The sequence below is a fragment of the Aulostomus chinensis genome, chromosome 14 (assembly GCF_037954235.1).
Source record: "Aulostomus chinensis isolate RoL2024-O1b breed Wild chromosome 14, RoL_Achi_v1.0, whole genome shotgun sequence".
Lineage (NCBI taxonomy): Eukaryota > Metazoa > Chordata > Actinopteri > Syngnathiformes > Aulostomidae > Aulostomus > Aulostomus chinensis.
In genome coordinates, this window is record NC_141333.1 from 14,957,497 (window position 1) to 14,982,772 (window position 25,276).

The window sequence follows — 25,276 nt, forward strand, 5'->3', positions numbered from 1 at the left end:
AGGGGGGAAAGTTCGTCTCTCAATAACAGGCCCTCTTCCTCTCCATTATCAGTGCTCAGATGTTTAGGAAGCCCAGATGGGTTATATGGAAAACATGTGGAGGAATGTTTACACTTTCAGTTAAGACTTGCAATAAACAAAAGTTAAGAACTGATCTGAAAATGATCCTTTTTTTTCCTCTTTTTTTTTTTTTTTTTTTTTACAGAAAAGAACACAGGAAAAGTGCATAAGCAATAAGAACATAAAAGGGCACTTTATCATTTTGGTGCTATGTTTTGTTTCGCTCCATAAATACTGCTACAGCACAGCCCCTATCAAAGGCCCAGAGAACAGTCGTGTTCCCCTCGTGGAACCGTCAACTGTAAGAAGTCCAATAAATGCATAAAACAATGATTTGAATTCTGGCTGTGACCCCCTCTGTGCTGCTAGGTGTTAAGAGTTCGGTTTTGCTAGTCCACCAGTTGAAGTACATCGAATAATCCTCTACCTCACTTTCTCCGACCAATGCCTTGCGTTACCAAAAAATGTTCAGCAAAGCAACAGAGGGAATCTTTGTGTCGTCAACAGAAACGCACAGTCATAGACCCAGCCTGCAAATACTCACAAGAGACAAGATTCTGGGCTCCATTTACATTACATTGCACATTAAAGAGTTCACAAAAGGAATGGAATGTCTCCGAAATCAACAGACAGACACAACAAAGTGGACAGAGAACACACACACACATTTTTTTTATTTATTTATATATATATATATAAAAAAATATAATATATATAAATAAAAATGTGTGCGTGTGTATATATGAACAAAAAAATCCCAGTGTTGATATGATGAGTAATATGAGCTGGCAATGCCGTTTCATATGGTGATTTATCAACGATGGCCACCGAGTAACTACACACGTGTAGTACTACAGTTCCAAAAACCAGTGCTGGGATTGTACTCACATCACCTTGGAGACACGTTTCATTATTTGACTGTTGTGTACTAAAATCAGGAAGCCCGTCGGAACAGTAAAGCCTATAATGGAAGTACACTTTGAGCTGAGTCTGATCAGAAGGAACAAAAAGGATTGAGGGTTCACCAGACAAATGACTTTCAAAAAGCTAAAATGATTATTGGCAGTAAGGTTTGTTCGTTTATTTTAGCATGTCACAAGGGGGCGGTCCTTAAAAGTCAATAAAATGCGTGGAATCAATCGGAGGAGGAGTGTGTTAGATTTAGTACAGTATGTAACAGTAATTAAATTCACTGCTAGGAAGGGAAGACTGGTGAATCAAGGGGGTGAAAATTTAAAAAAAAAAAAAAGTTTTTGTTTTTCCTACAATAGATACACACCGGACAATCAGTTGAGAGGGAGGAAGACAAGTGACGAAAGATCAGAGTTTGCTCTGTCCAGTTGTGTCCAGTGGGGGACATAGTTAAGGCGATGGTGGATGCCGACGCTCCCGTCTCCTCACAGGAGCGTGCAGCGGAAGAAACTGCTCTTCTTGGTCTGTTCTGTAATCTTTACTCCTTGACTGCTGCCCTGTGGGTTGTTGCCCTCCTAAAAACAAAAAAACAACACAAAACAAACAAGCAGAGATCGCATTCAAGTAAGACCACAGCAACAGGCTGACACTGTAGATGCTCTCATGAAGACCTCTACTTTCCTGTATCCTTACCAGCTTCTTGTCCATTTTTGCTTTGATGTCTCTGGCGAGGGTTAGGAAGGCCTGCAGGCAAAAGAAGGTCATCAAGTGAAAGCACACCAATGGAAGACGGTGAGAACACCGCTTTTTTTTCCTTTTTTTTTTTTTCAAATGTCAGGGTCAGTTGTAACCAGTAACACCAGCGGAGGTGTTCTCACTCATCAACAAGTGTTATTCAAGATCATTCATGAAGTCTGCAAGTTTGATGATGTATCACTTCGAGCTATCAGACATGGAGGGCGAGAGTTAATAGAGATCTGGAACTTAAAATGATGAAAACAACTTGTTTCTTTAAATTTCTTTTTGTTTGCATGGGAATTCTAAAAAAAAAAAAAATAAAAAAAAAATTAGGGTTCAGATTGACTGATAGAGGATTTTTGCCATCTTTGAACACGATCATTAAAATTAGGTGGACCTCTATGCAGACCGACATTTAGCTTGATGATGTATTACAGCTGAAGCAGATCCTTTCATTTACAATCATGACAGAAAAAAAAAAAGATATTTGTACATATTTTTTGTTACCATAGTGAAGCTGAATATATGCACAGTAGCTTTTATTCTTTTAAAAAAGGAGTTTATGTCTTACCACAAAGACACAAAATAAGCTCCACTGCACCTTTTGGCCAAAGGTTCTACACCAGACAAAAAACTAATTTCAACTTTCAGTCACAGTAAAAAAGTGTCAACTTACATTCTCCACATTGATATTCGCTTTTGCACTCGTCTCCATGAACTTGATTCCATACTCCAGTGCCAGCTAACCAAGAAAAGAAAAAGAGAAGTAGTGTCAGTACTCGGGCCTAGAAGGGCAAGCACAGATGCTCTTGTCTGCGCTACTCAAGTTCTCCCGTCATTGATTTATCAACCCACCTTCTCTCCTCTTTCTTTAGACACCTGTCGCTTGTCATTGACATCACATTTGTTCCCAAGAACCATCCTCTCAACATCTGCTGAGGCATGCTGCAAACAGGAAGTTGTCACAGGATGGGTCAGTACTCAATAAGAAGGAAACAGCCATAGTTACAGTCAGATGCCAGCAGCTCCACCTCCAGGAAGCATTAACATTATGCTTTACCTCTTCTATATTTCGTATCCAGTTCTTGATGTTGTCAAAGGACTTCTCGTTGGTAATGTCATAGACTAACATGATGCCCTGGACAGAGGACAAAAAAAAACAAAACAAAACAACACACACACACACAAAAAAAGACAGCTGAGCAGCCAGGCAACAATGGCACTCATTACATAATTTCATTAGTTCAATGAAAAAGTTTAAATTTATATTCTGCTGTTGATGTCCGCTTTTATTAGTGATGGATTAAGTCATAGTATGACTTAAATTAAAATGATGTGCTTGAATACAAAAGCAATAGTAGAAGTAGAAACAGAAGTGAAACATGCAAACATGGACATCCAGTCTGACTAGAACTGGAATAACATAAACACAATTTACTGAGCACACCTCTAATTTCCCAGCCATGTATACCAGATTAAAAAAAAATATGGTTATTATACTGTGGTGCTCACACCTGAGATGGCCAGAACCACTTCGCACACGTCTCGTGTTGTGATCTATAAAGCGGACAGAAACCTACCATGGCTCCTCTGTAGTAGGCTGTTGTGATTGTCCTGAACCTCTCCTGTCCTGCTGTATCCCTGCACGGAGACATTCATGTTTGGTGGACACATTTTGTGAAAGTTGTTCACATTCAAGAAGAAAAGAGAACAACAACAACATTATGAACATGAGTGGCGAATAACAACCTTCTACAGTATTAAGCGCCATACTTCCTCATGATTTAAAGCATGTGAATTCTTTTCAAACACCCGTACTGCCCTCATCATTCCAGCAGCAAAATTCTGCTGTCGACTGAATACCATTATGACCATTATGACCCAAGTCTACAGCCCTGTGTCTTACATGCGTTCTTTTTTCCCCCTAACTGTGAAGCACAGCACTGTGCTAGAGAGATGAGTCGCCTTCACAGAACCGGAAAGAGGTCTGTGCTTGGGCGTTTCGTTTCTATGAAAGCAATATCTAAACAAATTGCATGACACACCGGTATGGTCCTGCACTGCTTTGATCATCTATTTGTTACTTGAACTATTTGCCATTTTGTTTTGTTTTTTAACCATTGGCACCAACCAAATGATGCTCAGCCACACAGCTTCAATGAATGAGCTGAAAACCACAATGTCTCACTGTCACTGCTCAGCCTGACAGCTGCAAAGTGAGGAGGATGTGTGTGCATGATACGATCCATTTGAGACATCAATACAAAGAACTGATCCAGGAAACAAACCACAAACATTCAGTCTTCTTTAAAATATAAGAAAGCAGCTCTAATATAGTAACTGTTTACTGACACTAGTGTAGTCATGTCAATTTTAAGGAAAAACCCTCATCTAGTATTTAGGACTGACTCTGACTAAGAGCTGGTGTTGTTGCTATAGCAACAGAAAGGAAACCACAAAGTCTACCACATAAAGTGCTGCAAAGTTGAACCATGGTACAGAAGTGTCTTAGGCCAAGTAGAGTGGTACAGATTATATTTAATGTGACATTAACCAAATTTTTATGTGCTAGTTTGTCATAATCTCCTCACTGTATCAAGATAAGACAAGGAAAAAAAGCCCTACCACTTTATGATCTTGAGCAGAATTAAAATAAGGAGCACAGTCACAATCATTGTGTTGTCTCTGTCTAGGAGTTGATTCAATTTAGACAACTCAGGAAGCTACAAACTGCGTCAGTACTCAACTGTATTAAACAGTCCACACATTTACCACGAAATGGCAGAGTACCTCTTAGAAAAACACATCGGCAAAAGGCAAATGTATATGTTAAGGCTCCTTGAAAACACGTTGATTTAAACTTAGACATTGTAACGTTGGAGGGTTAGTTTAAAAAAAAAACATCTTTAATAAATAGCACAACATTTTGCGAGGTAATTTCATTAAACTCTGAGATTACAGTTTGACTTGTGACCGTCTCACCATATTTGTAGTTTGATCTTCTTCCCATCTAATTCTATTGTTCTGATCTTAAAGTCAATACCTAAAAGGAAAACAAAAAAAAAATAAAACACCATCAATTTAACAACAACAAATAGATGTATCATATATATTCTTAACTGAAGTTGCTTTAATGGATGACCGTAAAATCGAGTACATCCAGCTGTACTTTCTGTTATGTTAGCCAAGAGTGCGAAGTGAAGGCAGCTGCTCGTATGAAAAATGACATACACGCAAGTTAGCTAGCGAGCTCACATACAGCTTTAGCTTGTTGGCTCAGATCACTACGGCCAATAAATAGATTGACTATAACTTAAGTCACCGCGGAAGGTTGGTGATATTACAAAGTTACAGTCAGGGGGGCTTTAAATTCATGTTTAGTTGTTAAAATGCCGTTAGCGGTTCTAGAAAAGTCCCTATAACAAGCCGGCAGGGCTGCTTCCTGGCTAGCTACTACAAGATGAATGCTAGCCAAAAAAGTTAGCAACGAATTAGCATGACGGGATGGGCTGCTCCTGTATCACTTGTCGGCCAAGACGACACTGAAGATTCGAATTGTACCTACCTATAGTGGAGATAAACGTTGAGTTGAAGGCGTCCTCTGAAAATCTGAACAGCACACAGGTCTTTCCGACGCCCGAATCGCCGATTAAAAGTAGTTTAAACAAGTAGTCGTAAGTCTTCGCCATGTTATTAGCTAGCTTACTACTGCGGATATCCCGCCCGTTCTTAAGAAGAAGACGTCACCGCCGTCAGATGCCTTTTGGATAAATGAACTGTCACTCTTCTCTGTCGTCGTGGCTCCGGAAGTCCCCCTGGTTTGCTAGGTTTCCTACGGTTGTACGAACTGAAAGCGGTTTTCAAAATATGTCATTTGGGATAGAAATAGCAAGTGTTTCTTGTTCAACCGATAGGAGACGCAAGATTTTTCCTATGTGTGACAATATCATAATTAAAGCGCGCACAATGAAACGTATTCAAAAAATAGAATACCATTAAATCGTAGGATGCATACTGTATTTCAGCTTTCTAAACAACATAAATCGGTGGCGGTAGACTTATTTGACTCCTGTTTTGTATCGCTCACGCGAGTCATTATGGCAGTAAATATAGATCAAATAGATGAACCAGGGCGGCTGGTATTGGTGGTTGTGGATCCTAGGAACGGGAGACTCCGCCTGCTCGGTCTGTCCCGGTACTCAACTGTAACGCGCATCGCAACAACTAAGTGAAGGTAACAGTTGATATTTAGAGAGGCGCAGTTGAACGACAGGTACATATTACAGCATCTACCGCGGACAAAGAGCAACTCAAGCAAGATGCCCGTAAGTGAAATATTTTTTTTCTTTTGCAGAAGACGTTTTCGATTGCAAGAAGCTGCAGTAACAAATATTGACTTTATTCACCTTATGAACTGAATATAAAATTACATGAAAACAGAGAGATAGAGGTTTGTTGAGCAAATCGTTAACAGGAATACTGCGTGAATTTGCCCAATAAAATAGTCATATATGTTTCAATAATCTGAACGGTGATTCAAAGATACGGGGACTTGTCTGGACTTGTCTGTGTACTCCCTTTAGAATAGCACTTCAATCATCAGACCGTAGGGGGCGTCAATAACAACATTAACAAATCACTGATGCATTTTCAATGCAGATAATTAATACAAAAAAAATACATGATGGGAAAAGAAACCACATTTTGCGCTCTTAATTACAGCTGGCTAAGGATCTAATGCACCCTCGTCTTGCTGAAGAGAGGGGAAGACACAAGAAGAAGAGGCTTGTCCAAAGCCCCAACTCCTACTTCATGGATGTGAAATGCATGGGTAGGTCAGGCTGGGGGGCATCTGCTGCTGGCTGGTGATATCATCGATTCATTTTGTACGATGTGATGATCGTCATTAAATTCTCTCCAGGCTGCTACAGGATCACCACCGTCTTCAGCCATGCCCAGACAGTGGTGCCGTGTGCTGGCTGCTCTTTAATTCTTTGCCGGCCTCGAGGCGGTAAATGCAAACTAACTGCAGGTGAGAAATTCGGAACTCAGTTTTTTTTCAAAGTTTATTTATATCCATTTTTTTTATAAACACGTCTCGATATTCCAGCACCTAGTAATGATGTGACAATATATCATGATTCAATCGTATATTGACCATTGCATGTTCTATATTATTATTGCTGTTCCGTGAGTGACTGTAAATGCACTTTTATTTTTCAGTGTATTATGACAGCTACATTTCAGTTTATTCATTGACAGTGCACAAATTGATATTGTTCTCATAAATGAATATTTTAAAAGAAATTGTTTGAACTCAGATTTTTCCAGAATGGTGTATATGTTTAGACTACCCAGGTAGCAGACTGCAGGTTGTATTTCCAGCTCCATATTTCAAAACTTTATTAAATTATATTAAGTATCACGATGTGTATTACACCCTATTGTAATATATCATGGTCAGTTCCTATCGTGACTCGTGTATTGTGATGCCCTTTCAAGTACCCAGCCTTAATGTTTGATTGATGGATGATGTCATGATAAAAGATGTGACTGTCCTCAAGGCTTTAGTTATATGTTCTCCTTTGAGGTTTCCTAGCATGACGATTTTTAAAAGTTTATTTTCCTTCTAGGATGTGCCTTCAGGAGGAAAATCTCCTGAGCTGAAACGTGATGGGCGGCATCATGGACCGCTGATCAATAAGTTGGACCGACACTGTCACTGATTGTTCCAAAGCACATTCTTCTATCTTGATAATGTGGAGTCCTGTACTCCTCCTCCTGACGGGGCTAACGGGGAAGAAAAAAACCCTACATGAGGAGTCCTACGTGCATTTCTATGCTCTGAATGAGGTGTATTTTAAGGGTTTTAAGCATTAGAAAAAAAAACAAAAACACAAAAGTCAAAAATCAATCATTTCTGTAAAACATTTATTAGGTGACAATAGAGGGGTTTGGTGAATGAAATATTTCCCAAAAAAAAAGTTCTTGATCAAATTTGAGGCATTCTTCTTCATGGTCCAGACATGAGATGAAACCATGATGACCATCACAACAAAATAATAAAACACTTGAAAGAATTTATTGTATGTCATTATGTGTGTTCTTTGGTCTTCAGAGTTCCCCTGGCATAATGAAGTGGTGAAACAGAAAAAAAAAAAAAAAAAAGCAATACAACTTCTCACATACCTAACATTCGTCTACTATATACAATAAAGTATCCATGGTGGATCCAACTTGACAGATCTTCCAGTGGTTTGGTGTTTAACTCAATCGTGTTCTACCATAATAATGGCTACATTATGACAATACAGATGGTGTCAATAGTCAGGTCAAGCTAAAGAAACGGTTGTAGTTTAGATTTGCACAAGGGCACAATTCTCACCACAGGAACAGAATTAAGTCAATATTCAGTTCATAGTCGTCTTGTAGGCCTCAGATTGGTGTTGATTACTTTCTAATTGAAAACAGAAGCCAGAAATCACTAAGTATCTCGTGCCACTACTTGTGGGTATTAATAACATCGTCCCTAAGGTTACCTGTCTATTTGGCCACCGTGCGGGTGTTTGTTTTTATTTTTTTGCAGGACACAGCTCAAACAGACACTGGAAGTCTGTTAAACCTGTATCCTCTTCAGGTGGTAGAGTGTGAGTAAAGAACTACCTTCATATCACCACTGGGTGGCACTGCAGAGCCACATTACCACAGACTGAGTAAAACCGAATGGGGTCTGTAGCTTAACAATAATCAGACAGACGCGCGCACATGAAAATGTGAATTTCTGCCGCTGAATCTTTAATTTCTTGGTATGTATCGTAAAGTGGTCAAAATTCATTTCTGATATCACAGCCGGAGATATGAGAGAAGCTATGGGTTCAAAATGACTTCCCATTATTAAAAAAAAAGAAAAAAAAAAAAGAAGTTGTGCCTTAGAAAAAAAAAACATGGGACAAGCATTGAGTTAATCCCCTTTTACACAGAGATTGTACTGCTGGATATGTGGAATGGAGTCGAACATTTAATGGAATGTTGCATGACGATCTCATCCTCTCTCTTTCTTTCTGTGTGTTTATAAGCTGTTTAACTCCTGCAGGGTCTGGTCCAGGACTTGATGCATACCCAGATTCTCCTCTTTGGCATGTGATAATTTCTCTGCAAAAAAAAAGATTAAAAAAAAGGTGAATCCTCAGCAATAAGCAAATAACGATGCTCACGCAACAGACAGCATCCCTTTTTGCTGAAGCGCACAGCAAATGCTCATCTTGAACAGATGTTTTCCATTACTATTTTAGTGAAGTTTACTGTGCCACATGCAAAACGTTCAACCACACTGCTGCTGTGCCTTTCATGCACTGAGAGGAGACTGATTCTCTGCCAAGACGACTGTTAGAATAAAGAGTGGAGCTAAGTTTAAACGTGGAGTCACAGATACAGCACAGATCACCAAAATAGGTTGAGTTGCAAAACAGTTGAAGGGTTTTAAAGGGTGAAAGGGGAAAGATTCAAACACACAAAAACTAAATCTCACCTTCTGATCTTTTTAGATGGACAGTCTGTATCTAGTAAGAGGGGTTTTTCATGTACTCGTTTACACCATATAAACACGTAGAGCACAGATCAACTACACACTGACACTAACAAAACTCTTAGGTCACGATACTGATATCACAATACAATAATTCTGTTCATGTGTTTGGAAAAAAAAAAGGAAATACCTCTAAAAAGCAGGAATTATGTACCGTTATACTGCACTGTGGTCAGTTTAGAAGGAAATGACAATGTCAAAAAATTTCATCACAGCATTTTATAATAAACTTGCCAAAATGCAGAGGGATGGTGGGGGTAGTTTAAAACACCATCTGCTGATATAAGAATATCAATGTTTGGTGCCAGTGTATCGATATTATATTGCAATATTTTGTTTTACCCACATACACAACCATGATCAATCAAGGATAGAGAGAAAACAGCTGCTAAGTAGGAAAAGACAAAGATTTTAATTCATTTGTTGCATAATTGGATGGAGAGAAGGCACATGGATCCACAGACAGAGGAGCGAAACACAGCAGAGCAACTACAGAGAGGTCATGTCATTGAGGGCATGGTCCAGCTCCTCACTAATGGCCTTGTACTTCAGCTTCTGAGCATACAATTCATCTGGAGGTCAGAGGTCGACAGGACGTACAGTAGGCAGGTGTCAAGGACAGCAGCGACACAGACAAGGCAGAAAACAGGGCACAGAGACAGATGGAGGCAAGGAGCAGAGGGAGGAAGGAGAAGACAAAAAAATAGGTCAGTCTTTTTAAAGATGCAGAAATGCTTGGAAGAAAGACCACTGCATGTCTAATAAAGCTCGACTCTTTCCCTGGGTGAGCCTCAAACCCGCCTTGAATGTTGTATAAAACTGATCAAATAAACTCTGCATGTGTTTTGGCTAAATATTGCTGACATAAACATCTGAGCACATTCTGTCCTCTGCAGCCACACGGAGCAGCTGCCCTTCAGAGACAAGGGTCTTTTATTAACTTGTCTTAGCTAAGGAGTTTCCGTAGATTTGGGCTTTCCTTTCCACAAGAAAATATTTCCAGTGTTTCTGAAATAGGACGCTGCTTCTGGGATCGATGTCAAACTAAACTTTTAGCTGCACATCGATCAAAATTAAAGGAAGCTGCTGACCCAAGAGAGGTCCTCACTAAGGCCACGTGTCCATCAAGGTGTTCTATTTAGCTGAAACTGGCACTTTGGCGACAGCGTTTGGTTGCTACAATACGGAACCTCCGCAGAGGTAAATAATGTCAGCATAGGGTCCTTCCTCCCATCCTTGCTCTGAGCGGAATAAAATCTGAACACACAGAGAAAGAAGACGGTCTGAGTGGGTTCATGAGATTTTGTGGGTAAGGAAATGTTTTTATGAGTACAATCAAATGGCTCAAGAGCTCCTCTGCTGGTGATCAGCACCAGGAACAAGACCAATGTGACAGTTCGTCTATGTGGTATTTGTCTCGCTCCTCCCCAAAAGCAACTGACTTGGTTAAAAAGTAGCACCTCAGGAAGGCAGCATTTTACCCAGATATACCCAGAACATTTTTAACTCTGTGATGAACATTCAATGTAGTTATGCACAGAAAAGATGCTCAGCACTGGTGAAAAGTGAGGCACTCCCACCGAATACAACAGAAAAGACACTCCAGCAGCAGGACAATAACGACTTGGTGGACACAGGCCCTAAAGGTGCAGATGATTTATCCATTTAAGGTGACAGACTGTCAAAAAGACCAGTAATGCTGCTGATTAATTGAATTTCTTTTGTCTCTCTGCATTTAAAATGTATACTATAACACAAAACGACGTGTTTTACAACATGGGAGAGGGGGCGAACTCATACCTTCCAGGTCATCAATGGATTTTTCCAGTTTGGCCACTGTCCTTTCTGCAAACTCTGCACGGGTTTCAGCCTGACAGGAACACAAAGTGTGAGTGCTGATGCAGTAGGTTCGCCATGTTAGCTGCTCTTGTTTATATGAAACAATACTGACTTACATGCAGTACATTAAAAATCATCAGCGTCTCACCTCCTTCAGTTTGTCAGTCAGCACTTTGATCTCCTCCTCATACTTGTCCTCTTTTTCTGAATACTGTTGAGCAACAGAAATAACATCACTAAGAAGTGAAATACATACAAGCTGCTTTAACAAACACACGATCATCATATGAGAGAACACACACACACGCACACACACACAATATAATTGGCACCACACCCTCCAAAAGGGAGTAGTGGCACTGAGGAGGAAAGGCGTTTGCCTGGCCTGACAACTCCTGCTGTGATGCAAACCATAAATGGAACAAAACAAAAGCAAGCAGTCATGTGGTGCAACCTGCCAGGCTGTGGTACTTGTGCCTGCGGGTGAACGTGCTGCAGGTCTCTACGGGCTCATATTTCCTAGAACACCTAGAGCAGCCATTAATCGACATGTGTGAACATGTGTGGCTGATCACCTGAGCTATGTTTTACCAGTAGTCTGTTGTTGGAATCCGCCAAATTAGGCTGACTAAAATACATTTTAGTTCACATGGGGATCACACAGTAAAACACATTTCACTTTTTCATCTAGGGGATGTGTTATATGCATCATGTGTTTGGAGGTGGGGTTTTTTTAAACAAACATTTGAGGCCTTCACTCTTGATAACATTCAGGCTTTGATCTTAACAACCCCAGAAAGAAAATAAGCAGGTTGTAAGTGAGTCTAATGATACAGAATCACGATGGAGGTGCACTGAAACACTACTCTGGTGATGCAGTATCCCTCTTAACTTTAATTACTGCCTGCCAAGCCATGAGAACAGCCCAAATGAAAGGATACAGGAAGTGGAGGCCAGGTGCAGCCCTTGATACAGCCGTCACAATCATCATAATACAATAAGAAAATTACATTTGACCGCTGATGCATCTTGATTAGATTTAGTTGAGTTTGGCAGGAAAAATGTTGTGACAGTCACTGTCCATCCAAGCCGTGCACAATTGGTCTTTCCACAGTAGCGATATCACACCGTCAGTGAGACTGCCTCCATTTTTTCAAAAAAAAAAAAAAAAGTAGGAAATTCACCAAGTGAAGTAAGCGGCATCTTTAGTCCTGGTTTCATGGAACAGTGGTGTCTATGAGGCAGTTCCTCATCCCTTTCACTTGGAGCTTCAATGGAGTCAAAAGTCTCTTGGTTTGGTTACATAGTGTGAAAGACAAATTTGTCTTTCTTACAAAAGAATACATGTCAAGCTGTGACGTGTAAAACAGGAATTTAACACCCAGTGTATGTGAGCTGTGGCCCAGCATAGCCTCTTAATATAGTAAAAAGTTGCCCTATGACACCACCTTAACAAAGGACGATATATTGTAGCCGTTCTTCTGTAATCAGTCTCACATCTGGAGGGACAGATGTGGCTGAAAACTAACAACTCACCTTCTCAGACTGGGCTTCTAAGGACTTCAGGTTGTTGGTCACATTTTTCAGCTCCTCCTCCAGGTCACTGGCTTTACTGTGGAGATATTCAGACATGTTTTGGTCACAGGTGAGGCAAGGGCACATGTGCACTGGAGTATTTGCATTTGAGTGATCCCTGAATTTACCATTCTGAGAGCTCAGCCCTCTCCTCAGCTCTCTCCAGGTCTCCCTCAAGGATCACCAGCTTACGAGCCACCTGGAGGACAAATGGCGTGATCGATGAAGAGAGGTTTAAAGCACAGAACTATTACGAGAGACAGACTCCCCCGATCAAAAACTAGAAAATCCAGAGTGGAGTGTGATCCAGTTTAAGAATGTCAGTCTCACTATTCACCAGCTCCCACTGTCAGTCTCACCTCTTCATATTTGCGGTCGGCCTCCTCTGCGATGTGTTTTGCCTCTTTCAGCTGCATCTCTTGAATCTCCATCTTCTCCTCATCCTTCATCGCTCGGTTTTCTATCACCTTCATTCCTCTGATTGAACAGGAGCAGAAATGACGCCATTTTTTCCAAATGGACAAAAAAAATGTTTCAAATTGTTGTGTGATGATTAAGGCAAAACATAGAATTGTGGGTAAAAGGCATCATTTTAGAGCAATGACGTCCTCTACACATCTAGGCTCCAGGTGACCATTTAGGTAGAGATTTATATAAATATTTGACAACACACATTTAACATCAATTGTTGTGAGACAGCGGGATGATAGACAAAACATTATAGCACTAATTATTTCTTTGTATATCTATAGCTTTGTTGATATAGTCTCGCTGCCGTTGAAAGATTAATGAGCTAAATTCATGTCCTCAAAACTGAATATTCTGGGGGAAGTTTGACTGCATCTCAGCAGACGGTGAATAGATATTTGGTCAGAATGAAACTCATCTTAACACAATGCTAGCATGTTAGACCTCTGAGAAAGCTTTCAACTTGTTCCTCTGTGCCACAGGCTGCACCTACTACTGGAGGTGTCATAGCAAGATGAATGGCTGCTTCATGTTAAAGAAACAAACCTCTCGCTTTCATCTGCGGCCTTCTCGGCCTCCTCCAGTTTCTGCAGCGCCGTGGCCAGCCTCTCCTGTGCTCGGTCCAACTCCTCCTCCACCAGCTGGATCCTACGGTTCAGAGCTGCTACATCCCCCTCAGCCTGAGAGAAAACAAGAGCGCACAGAAAGATAAAGTTAGTCATTCATTCATTTCAACTTTAAATAATACAAGATGGGCTCCCCATCTGCCTTGTTCCACTCAATAAATCAGGAGGAGGGGGGAAAAGTCACGATGAGGGCAGTGGAAGTTGAGAAGAATCCACAGCTTGGAAAGCAGACACAAAGGAGAGCTGAACAACAAAAGAAAAGCCAACTATTTTGACTGTAAGAATCAACAATTGTGATAACTTGTGTGGATGTGCAAACACACCGTCATATCAAGACGACCACATTGAAAGGCCTGTTGTCGCAGAGTCATCAGGAGGCAAGCAGATCGTCACTGATAACTCACCTGTTTTCTAGTTTGTTTGAACCTCGTGACATTTCCCAACTTTCTTCTGCAAAAAGGTATCTGCTATATTTCAATACATGATCCTGCAACAGGGATCTAGTTGGAGTTGTTCAGTACGTTATTTCAATGACATTCTGAACCACAGCATGAATGAGTCTACATGAATAGCACTTGGCTGCCTGAGAATCCCATTCTCACGGGCCATCGGTGCACAGAGTGATCTCAAAATTATCACCGTTCTTTTGAGTTGTCACAGCCACTTCGTTTGGGCCAGGATGCCAGGACTGGGCCGGTGAAATGGAACAAGACCATAACTGATGTTATTTATTACATTTGTTTTAATTTGCAATGAAAAGTCCAAATGAAAAGGGCCAATTGATGAGTTTTAATGCCTGATGGAGGTTGCTGTTTGACATCTGTAGAAGCAGAACCTCCTTGCAGGACTATGAAATAGTTTTTAATACTTGTGGGAGTTCATTAAAAAACAAAGTCAATATCCAATTACTTTGTATGTATACATGGGCCAAGTAGTGAGGAAAAGGGGCTTCTCATGTGCCCTCGTAAACAAAGGCTGAAAGAAAGGAAATTGATAGTAACTACATAGGCATTTCCTCTGAGTTGGCCAGGGAGATCATCAATCTTCTATCTCCAAGGAGACCTATTCAAGCAAAGACAGGCACTTTACTGTTAGCATGTTTAGAATCAGCCCGATCAAGTTGCACAAAAATAACTGCACTTTTGAAACGTTACAACAGTGAACAATTTCATGAAACTTCAAGTACTGAACTTTACTACTCAACTCCGGAAACAGAGCAGCTGACAAATTCATAGACGAAGATTCAGTGAACACCGTTGCAGGGCAGCAGTTAGTAGGTCAGTGACTCATTAGCTAGTTATTCAGTCCAGAAGTCAGTTTGCCAGTCAGATCAACAGCCTGTCCACTCTGTTGCAGGTAGGTAGCACAGTAATTCTGCAACACATACGGACAGATAAAGTCACAAAGAGAAACTGGCATGAACAGTAAAGTAGACACCGCAGAGACGAGAAAAGAGCCCAGTAAGCTCAGTGGAGACGGGTTATTAAATGTGTTGAGAGATTTCTATTCCAGTCCGCTCTTCCATTCTGTCATACACTCAATATTTCAGGAAATGAAAGCATGGTTTCCTGCTTCGTGGCAGCAGACATAAGCCTTGTTTTTATTTTTTAAGATTTTTCCGTGTTGTCTCCATGTCATCTTAAACTGCTGACTATGTTGGAGCAAGTCAGTCTTTCCACCTTTCTTTCTCTCTGTCTTGGTTTTTATTCTCCTCGGTCCTGCCCTACTGCACCCACCACTGTCTAGGGAGGCCACTCACAACAAACAGCCAGGGGTTGATAAGAAAAACCAACCAAGAGTAGAATGAATGAAAAGTCATAAATCAGGTCAAGATCTTAAAAACCCATCTGCAATGTCTCTCACAGTTTTACATCTGTTGACATGAAAGTGAATTAAAGTGGAACCTGAAATAACAGAAACGCTCACTTCCTGAATCCTGAGAGAGGCAATGTGCTGTGAAGAATACTGTTTGTGCAAACAAGCATGCTTTTCATGAGGTTTAGGTCACTACACGGGCACATCAGACACTGTAATGCACTTACACATAACACGCACGCACGCACACACACGCACACACACACACACACACACACACACACACACACACACACACACACACACACACACAGCAAACAAACTGTCGTTCTCTTAATCTTGCCTTTCTCAAACACACATAATTACCAGCTAGCAACTGGCAAAGTTTCCTGCCCAGTTAAACATTTGTTGTCAGGCAGCACACCAACACAAAACCTTTGCTAACATCGATATGTTAGGAATATATCGATATATCGACACTCACAATGAAACGTGTGTGTCCATCAGTCACCAGACTTCCACAATCAGAGAGGGGGAATCCTCTCAGACACATAGAGATGGTTTTGTGTCTAGGAAAAAAAAAAAAAAAACTTGAGCGCATATAGCACTCATGCTTCTTAATCATTGAGCAATTTCCAGAAAGAGAAGCTGAGCTCTTCCTGCTGCTCCTGATTCTAATGTTTCATCGACATACCATTCTGCAGCGTTTCAAATCACGTAAGCACAAAATTAATTGACTTGACATTCAAGCTCATGAGACGTGAGAACCACAAGGAAGAATGAAAAGCAGTAAGGATCTCAAAAAACAAGTGACAGGAAGTGTACTGCCAAACATCATTTTGTTTCCTTCTGTTAATTGTACTTTCTTTCAGAGCTGCTAGTCTCCATCTCTCTGTGACCACGCCCCTTCCTTAACACCCACTTTGCATTCCCTGGCTGCCAGGGATGCACGCCGCCTTCCTTATATGGTAAAACAAGCCGCCGAGAATGTTTGTGGTGGAGTATCAGCACGATTGTGGCTGCGAGCATGTATATGCTACAAGTAGCTGTGCTGCTATAGCTTAAAATATACCATCAGTGATTACTACGAGGTGAAAAGTACTTTGATGTGCTACTTATCAAGTCCCCTGGGCCGCTTAGTGCATCACTGAGGATCCTCAACAGTCACTGCTGTCAATTTCCTCTCATAAACATCCTGACTTATAGATACAGCACAGCTCAACTGGGACTGACTTAAAAAAAATACCGGAGTGTATTGAATGTATTAGACAAGCTCAAGGACGAGTGAAAGAGGAATCTAATTACCAGCTGATTCCAGGGCAGTGGGCTAATGAGCCGTACAATGCTGCTGGGGGGGTTCAGGAGAAGTTATTCCTGGCATTGCTGCTCACTCTCAATGTGAATGTGTGTTTTTAATCATTCCCATAAAAATCTGGCAGGTAAAGGTGGCAGACGACAGTCCAAGATGACCTGTCGTGGAAGGTAGCATACAAAAGATGGTGATTAAACATGAAGGCAAGCCAACACAGGCCTTATTCATTAAATGTTCTTAGACAAATTGTTTCGTCCACACTTGAAGGTTATCTGGTTTAACTTTATTCTGACAGACACTGAGTAAAGCTGTTTTACCTTGCTCCTGACACCTACTGTGTGTATAGTACTTAAGTCCTCATAAGCCTGGGTGATTGACAGTTACAAGAGGTACACAATATGCTTTCTTTCTGTTAGACTAAATTGAGGGCCAACAAAAGCCATTAAGTGTTTAAAGGCAAATTTCTCCTTAAGTGCATTTCACAAATGAGTCCTCCAAGTCTGTTAACTCTCACACTAATCTAGTAGATGTGGCTCCAGTATTTAACTCAGGCTGAATAGAGATCAGATGTTTATTGCTCCACCCCAAAGAAATCTAGTTAACTTTACTTCAGACGGATGTCCCCTTTTGTTTTCAGATTTGGCATGAATCTGAATAGCATTTTTTTGAAAATAGCTTTAAATTGTGTGGTTTCTCAAATAGAATCGTGTAAATGTTTTATTTTATTGGCAGTTAAATCAATGGACTTCTTTCAGGGTGACAGTTGGCTGTGTGTTGGACCAACTAAAAAAAAAGGAAAGATGAATGAACACTAACACACAATGATTAAACAAATCAACCTCATTTCTGTTCAGCTGAACAAAACCAAACGTGCCTTCTACCTTCAGGTGGTGATACAGTGAACCTCTCACAGAGGTAAGAACTGAATTACTTCCTCCAATTCAAAACATGTTTGTTCAAGATCATGCAGCTACTGGTTGACTTTATGTCACTCAAAGATGTGTGCTCTTGCATTACTGCGTTTTTGACAGCACATGAGTTGAGCACCAGGGTCCTGTCCCAATGTACATTATCTTATTTTACTCTGATGAGGACAAATTACTTTATTTGCACTCTTAAAAGCAGCAAATTAGGTCACTGTTTGGGCCAGCTTTTTCCCTCTGAATACACAATTTCCAGGCTGCAAACAGAGGCCTTGTCTAGTTTATTGGATTAATTGGCAGGTTTCAGCTTGTCAATTACCTCAGTTGGCACCCCCCCTTCTGCTTTTTGCCTGCTACCTCTTTTAAAGTCTCTACAAAACTCAGAGCGAGTTGCAACTTACAGGTACACTCTGAAAACTGCAAGCTTTAACCAACACTTGCAGTGTAAAATGTTAAATTATTTTTGGTGAATAGAAGCAAAGATATAAAATGAATATGTAATAAGGTACCTGAACCACTCATGGTTTACCCAACGTACGTTTGTAAGGGCAACGTCACCGCATCATGGGTTCATCACCAATTATGATGATGGCTTATCGAAATACTAGCTGGATAGAGCCTATTTCTGCTATTGCTACATGACAGCAGGTTGGGGTGAACATTGCTCCTATGCAGGACTATGCAAATAAAGACCTTGCTTTAGATGCAAAGTATACAGCTTTAACATGCAAGAACACTGCTGCATGCCATTATTAGTGTCACAAAATGATATTTTCTGTTCTGTCAAAGCTTCGTCCCCTTGAGCAAGATTCATTCCTTCAAATTTATGTGATTGTTCTCATGTTTGTTGACATATCTGTAGTTTATGTACTGTTTTTATATGAATGAACATCCCATTTCACACAACTATATTCGTGTAACCAGAGGAACAATAAACATCACAAATTGTACAGTAAATTTAGCTTTGCTGGCACAGACAGTCCAGATATACTCTACTCTTGCTTGAACCAAATCCCACAACCTTGGCCTACATAATCACATAATCAGCTAAGCCACAACCCACCAACATGGGAGTGTTCCCCAGAATGCCACTGACTGCATATGTATCAACATGTGTTATATTTGGAAGGTTGAGCTATTCCCTGGGAGAAAGTCCAAAGAAAACAGTCAAACCAGGAAGTAATTCTTTCCACAGGCCCAGCAGAAAGCCCACTGCAGCAGACGGATGACAAATTTGGTTCATTCTGACAGGCTGATGAGCATTGGAAAGTTGGGCTCCTGATAAATGATTCTACTGATTTTACGCATTAGTCTTTTTGCAGGTCTTAGGAAGTACTATTATTTGTATGAAACAAGTTTTATAGAATGGCTTTTGTGAGCACCCCCAGAGAAGGCACATAAAATCTGATTCATTGCCTTAAGTGATGTCATTCAACTACATCATCACTGGCAAAATCAGATGGGACTCTGTAGCCGCTGCCTTTCTTTGCATAAGGCTGGAAGCTTTCCGCTACATTTGTCGTTATTGGCATAACACACCCAGATCTTAAGCCAAACTGCTGGCAGTAGGTGTACTGTGGGTAATGTAGGCACCAGGTTTCGACAAGAAAGAAAACTCTGGTTCTGCTGCATCGATTATAAGCCGACCATCAAGAGTGTTGTAGAAGTTAAATGCTTGATTATTCTCGTTGGATCAACTGTTAAATCCACTTCAAGAGATCTGACTGCAAACGTGTCTGTCCACTGCTTCTGTGTTTACGTCTCTGCCTCATGTTTAGCGAATGTAGTAGCTCGCGGTTCAGTGAACTTATCTGTCCATCACAGACAGGAAGTGTTGAGAGAAGCAGCACAGGAAGTGCTGGACCAGAGTTTGCAGACTACATCCTGGGAGGGGCAGCCAGGCAACCTGCTTCCCAACCATGCATGCATTATGGTTACTAGAGCCTGACTTCCCAGCGCAGGTTACTTATCGGCTGTGTGAATGTCGTCTGATTTGCACAGATAAATACAAAAACGCTCCATACGTAAAAAACACCGTCCATTTTTTATACGTGCGCTGTTGTAAATGCATAAGAGTGGGCTAAAAGGGTTAACTTAATCTATTAATTTCATCATTGATTAATCAGATTGTTAATTTTCACAATCAACCAGTCCATAAAATGTTTAGAAAATTTGATAAATGCTCATTACAATATCTATCTATCTAATTATATATTCAAATTTCTTTTAATGTCCATTCAATACTCCAAACACTCTTCAGCAAATTCAATATTGGCCCTAAAAATCCATTATTAACCAGCTTGATAGTAATATAATGTTTTGTGACAACTCTAGGACCATGTGTGTTTTACTTTATACCTGAACTATCAGTGCTGCTCTCACCGAGCTCTCAAGGTCACATGTTCAGCTCGATGTTTCTTTTCAGCCCTGTTCTCAAGTCAGACCCATCAAACACCAAAAGCACAACTCCTGAGACAACTGAGCCAGTCATTAAGAATCAGAGCCTGAAATAAAACACATCTTAGCAGTTCAAAGCATTTCAAGACTCTGTCCTGTCTCTAATCTGACAGAGCGTTAAAGCATTATTGAGCCAGAAGTGTCACACACACACTAAACCATCACTTTTCATTTTTTTTGAAAGACACGCATCCAACTGTTGCTTTCTTTGTACCTCCACATTTTGAAGCAATGATTCATTACCTTAATGCACACAGCAAGACTGCTCTTTTCATCTCTGCGCGCTCCAATGAAAGCACTTTTGTGCCAAGGAATAACTCCAGGTTGCCCTAATTATTCACATATGAGAGCGCGCCACCCTGCAATGCCACACAGGCGCTCCGCTGCATTCAGCTACATGAGCAAATGGAGCAAGATGTGTAACACATTAAGGGATGAAATGGAAGAAATCTAGACAAAATGTAACATTTCCACTCGGGAGATTAACAACTTCCTGAAGTTTGCCTTTCAAACAAAGTCAAAAAGTTCTTTCATTTTGCTTCTTTTTTTTCTTCTTTTTTTTTTTTAAATGGAATTCATTTGTATGCTTTATGTTTTTAAAATTCTAACTGTACTATAATTCTTTGTTCTCAAGTTTCATGTCATTTCTGACTCCAAAGCCTGACAGGGCCACTACACTCAGCTTTTTACTTGAGAAGTGACACACATAGTAGCTTAATTCATATCAGCAGCTGATAAGTACTGAACAAACATGCACAAACAGGGCTGTTTTTCTTCCCAACAGAGTAGCTATTTTCAAATCTTGCCCTACTCCATTCCTCCATTTTTTTACCTGCGGTAAGAATTCATAGTAGAGAGAAGGGAAAAAAAAAAACAGATTCAAAGGAGCAAGGTCAAACAGAAGCGTCCACACACACCCTCCACTTTATAATGAGGTTGCGGGAGTAAACAGTATAAACTCAATCACATTTGCTAGAGTTTTGTGACGACCATCTATAATTCTGGCTATTCTTCTAATATGGCTGAGCATGTAGGCGGTGACAAAGAGGTAAAGCTGCTTTCATCATGTCAGCAGCCATATCTTTAGAGCCACACCTTGCCCCCTCTCTCTCTCTCTCTCTCTCTCCTTCAGTCTCTCTCTTCGTCCTGTCATTACCCCCCCCCCTAAAGAATATGTCATAAAAAGAGCCGTGTGAAACAAGTCAGGACCACAACTTTACTGTTCCGCTAAGCATTTTGGCTTCCATTTCGACCTCGTCCAATGCGACACAATAAAACTTTGATCTGTGCTTAAGAGTCAAGAGACAGGCAGGTGACAGAGCCGGCTGCTCATGCATGAGTCACTTACAACATGTCTGAAACCACATTTGAGGAACTTGACTAATGTAATAGATTACAGTGTAGGAGGGGCAACTGCTGAGACAGAATGAGGAAAGTGGATTTTTGCCAATCTCTAATAACAGTTGGTAAAACTTTTAATCCATAACTTTCATTTTCCTGAGCCACTGAGCACACCATTAAGAATAAAGCCCACACTTTTTTGGCACCGTCAGAATTGGTTAAATACTATCAGGTACTTCAAAACAGCTTTTCGATTAATTAAAATTACCTAAGGAGTCAATCTAGAAGTATCACTTTATTTTTTTATGTTGTAAAACTGCTTAGAGTGGAACAACTTTCTGGAAAACTTAAAAGAGAAAAGACAGACAAAGTATGTTCAACCACATTTTGGTCAGTTGGGTTATATATTCATGTTAAAAGTTGGGTTGTTTTTTTTTGAGTTTGTGAAAACACAAAGAAGCTGAAAACCAAAAAGTAAGACTTGTAAAAATGACATTTGTTGAAATGGGTTTAAATCATAAAAATCGACAAAGGTCTCATTCAGGAACCAGTATGGAACTTTTTTCCACACCCTTCACTTTCCTGTCCTCTGCTGAAGAGCCACTGAGCAAGTCAGTCAGGGAAGCTCTGACCAAAGAGCACTGGAACACGCCTCGTCATTCAACACCAAATCTCAACAACTAAGTAGCAAATCTCCAAGTTGTGGTTTACTGTTTTTTGAACTTTTTTTAAGAGGCAAACGCTAACATGCAGAAATATCACACTAAAGAGTTGGAACACACACATTAAGTTAAACCATACTTTTGCTCATTGGTTTATGTTCACATTCATGTTATAAGACAGTTTGGATTGAGTGGAAATAACAGGGAGCTAAAAGGTAAAACCTTACATTCTTTTTGGATTTATGGTAACTTTTCTGTCATATTACTATACTTGAATCAGTAACAGAAATAAAAGTATCGTTTAAGAAGTCAATCTATCAGTGTAGGGACGTTTCTAACCCACATCCAAGACTGTAAATTTGAGTGTGAAAATGTATCTTAATAGTCTAAACCCAGGCAGCTCTAGACAATAATGATTATGTACTTATACCTATCCTCTGTACTGACATGTACTCCGAAGCAGCTGGTTTGACTACTAAAAGTACTTTTACATCAGATTCAATGGCGTCTACGTGGTCCACACTATCCTCAGTAGTTTTACCGAGGCCTGTACATCAGACATGACTGGGCATGCGCACAGACCTGCAGGAATCCAAACTTTTTTTTTTTTTCATTGGAGACCAACGCCTCGCATTGTGGCACAATCACGCCCGCGAATCATTCAACGAATTCACTGAGCCCATAAACCTGAATACTCTTATCTGACACATTCTAGCGATAAAACATAAAGGAGTAAAGAGAAAGAAAAGAAAAAAAAACGACGACACCCTCCCCTCCTCCCTAAAACAAATCAGGATTTGATTGTCTCACTTTCTCTCGGAGCTCCCGTTCAGCGTCCAGCTCTCTCTGCAGGACCTGAGCTCGGTCCTCTGCGTCGTCGGCCTGCTGCTGCAAACACTGGATCTTTCTCTTCACAGCATCCAGAGAGTTCACACCTGCCATTGTTGAATTACTTAAGGCTACACGTGAAAAATAAACAGTTAAGACTATTTCTGAGTTGTGCAAAAAAAGAAAAGAAGAGGAAAAAAACCCGCAAGGTAAAAGTTCCTGCTTGTTTGTTCTTTTACGAAATAATGTTTAAGAAGACGGAAGGGGAAAAACAAAAAGGTGACGTAAACCGTTGATTTCAGTGGTAGAGCGGGCGAGAGAGCGATGTCCGTCTGAGGAATGTGAAAGAGTCGTTCAAGTGCAACAAAAGTTATATAACCAGGAAGTGAGAATGTCCAGGTGTTCTCCTAGTGTTACTCCCGGTCGTTCGGAATGAAAAGTAGATGAAAGTTGTCCTCAGGAATGTGGTAGTTTTGGTCCCGGACACTCGCAGTTGGAGGCGTAAAAAAGCTGCGCGGTGAGACGAGCGGAGAGCGCCAGACTGAAGAGGCCGGGGGAGGAGAGAGATGATCAGGATGATGAGGTCAGAGGGGGCGGGGCGTGGCCCGCTCTGTTTGTATGCATGTATATTTATCAGATATTGCACATGTTGTGGGGACACGCCTTTCTTTTGGGGACCGAAAAGCAAGTCCCTGTAAAGTAAATAAATACAGAGGTGGGTTAGGTTTAGATCAAGACGCCATTATGGTAATATCCTTTGAAGTGATGATGATGATGATGACTGTGTGTGTGTGTGTGTGTGTGTGTGTGTGTGTGTGTGAGAGAGAGAGAGAGAGAGAGAGAGAGAGAGAGCGAGAGAAATGCAGCTAGCTAAAGGGCAGCTAGATACTTGTTACTTTCATTCCTCACTTGAATTCCTATACACTTTGATTTAGCTGAGAACAAAATAACCATAATTAACAACACTTCAGTGAACAAGAATGTTAATAGTTCATTTGTTTTTTTTTTAGCTCATATTAGAGTGTGGATTACTGAGCGTAAAGCTGGACAAAGGATACACTTAAATGGACTCTTTTAGACAGGCTAAACATACGTGGCTGGCTCTTTCTACACTCTGGAGTCACAAAATAGTGGTTATGTATAAAAATGCTCTTGTTTTTCATTTGTTTTGTTGCGTATATTTGAAAGAATGTACATTAATGTATTTGTCTTTCATGTGTAGACCATGCAATTAAAACATTCCATATTTATATGCACTTTAAAGTTCCAGCCAAGCAAAAAAGTGATATTGAATTTCAGTTTGGGGAAAATAAATTGAATTAGAGAACGCACTTTAAATATCTAAAAGAGATACTGAAAGAGCCAAATCACCTCTTTCAAGTTAAAGTAATCACATTGTTAGCAAACAGTTGCCTATTGACACATCCAGTATTTACACACCATTATTAAATCAAAGTTGATTGACTATACCATCATTCAGTTGAGTATCTGGTGATGAAAATCCAGTATTCATTTTGCTTCAGCTACATCTGCTAAATAGCTTCTAAATGCTCCATGTTCAACAGCTAGTCACCACATACTGTATGTCTGGTGCAGAGAATGAGGTGAAAGTGTGGTTTTAGCACCCTTTTTGTTTTTATTTCCTCAAAAAAAAAAAATCAGCCGCCTGCTGTGACTGAAAATGACACTGCAAGAGTTGTCAGTTTCAACCAAAACAGTGAGGACGATGTAAGGCTCTGCGGGGCTTCATCATAATTCTCTGTAAATTAATCATTTCATCTCACTATATATTGTCATTTATTTATTTATTTTATCATGGAAAAGTATATAGAGATTATAGCAGCTTTAAAGAAACACACCAACATTTTGGGGAATAAGTTTATAAATTTCCCCAGAACCAGACATAAGATGGATTGTGCTCTATCGCCTCTGTGTGTGCATTTGGGAGCTGAGACCCAAAGCTAACTGCTAGTTAGCCTAGCCCAAAGAATGGGAGCGGGTGAGGAGGATTAGCTAGAGGAGTGATTGCTACCACTAACCATAAATGACCATGTAAGAAAAGATAAGGAAGACTATTTCGGAACTTTATTTCTAAGATAACTTTAATGGAGGTATTCTAACCCCCCCCCCCCCCC

The 25,276-nt window shown here is 40.4% G+C and overlaps 3 protein-coding genes across 5 annotated transcripts in view; 1 reads left to right on the top strand and 2 right to left on the bottom strand.

Moving 5' to 3' along the window:
* LOC147249877 (ras-related protein Rab-8A) lies at positions 1 to 5,775 on the bottom strand. The gene is made up of 8 exons (XM_086225531.1): positions 5,276 to 5,775; positions 4,693 to 4,753; positions 3,291 to 3,351; positions 2,771 to 2,848; positions 2,566 to 2,655; positions 2,387 to 2,452; positions 1,666 to 1,716; positions 1 to 1,547 (listed from the first exon to the last, which is right to left on the bottom strand). Exons 1-8 carry the CDS (start codon positions 5,397 to 5,399, stop codon positions 1,458 to 1,460), a joined length of 621 nt encoding a protein of 206 aa, XP_086081657.1. The 5' UTR covers positions 5,400 to 5,775; the 3' UTR covers positions 1 to 1,457.
* LOC147249878 (small ribosomal subunit protein eS27-like) lies at positions 5,535 to 8,685 on the top strand. The gene is made up of 4 exons (XM_086225533.1): positions 5,535 to 6,035; positions 6,433 to 6,541; positions 6,632 to 6,742; positions 7,344 to 8,685. Exons 1-4 carry the CDS (start codon positions 6,030 to 6,032, stop codon positions 7,370 to 7,372), a joined length of 255 nt encoding a protein of 84 aa, XP_086081659.1. The 5' UTR covers positions 5,535 to 6,029; the 3' UTR covers positions 7,373 to 8,685.
* tpm4a (tropomyosin 4a) overlaps positions 7,564 to 25,276 on the bottom strand; it is a 23,520-nt gene continuing 5,807 nt past the window's right edge. Inside the window, exons 1-8 of one of the 3 annotated variants that reach the window (XM_086225529.1) lie at positions 23,124 to 23,690; positions 13,724 to 13,857; positions 13,069 to 13,186; positions 12,838 to 12,908; positions 12,671 to 12,746; positions 11,283 to 11,345; positions 11,096 to 11,165; positions 7,564 to 8,862 (exon numbers count right to left, since the gene is read on the bottom strand). In XM_086225529.1, the coding sequence (XP_086081655.1) occupies positions 8,780 to 8,862; positions 11,096 to 11,165; positions 11,283 to 11,345; positions 12,671 to 12,746; positions 12,838 to 12,908; positions 13,069 to 13,186; positions 13,724 to 13,857; positions 23,124 to 23,255 (747 nt within the window). In that variant the 5' untranslated portion in view covers positions 23,256 to 23,690 and the 3' untranslated portion in view covers positions 7,564 to 8,779. Of the gene's footprint in view, positions 8,863 to 8,882; positions 9,868 to 11,095; positions 11,166 to 11,282; positions 11,346 to 12,670; positions 12,747 to 12,837; positions 12,909 to 13,068; positions 13,187 to 13,723; positions 13,858 to 23,123; positions 23,691 to 25,276 lie in introns of those variants that run through there. The other 2 variants (XM_086225528.1, XM_086225530.1) reach the window with 2 other exon arrangements.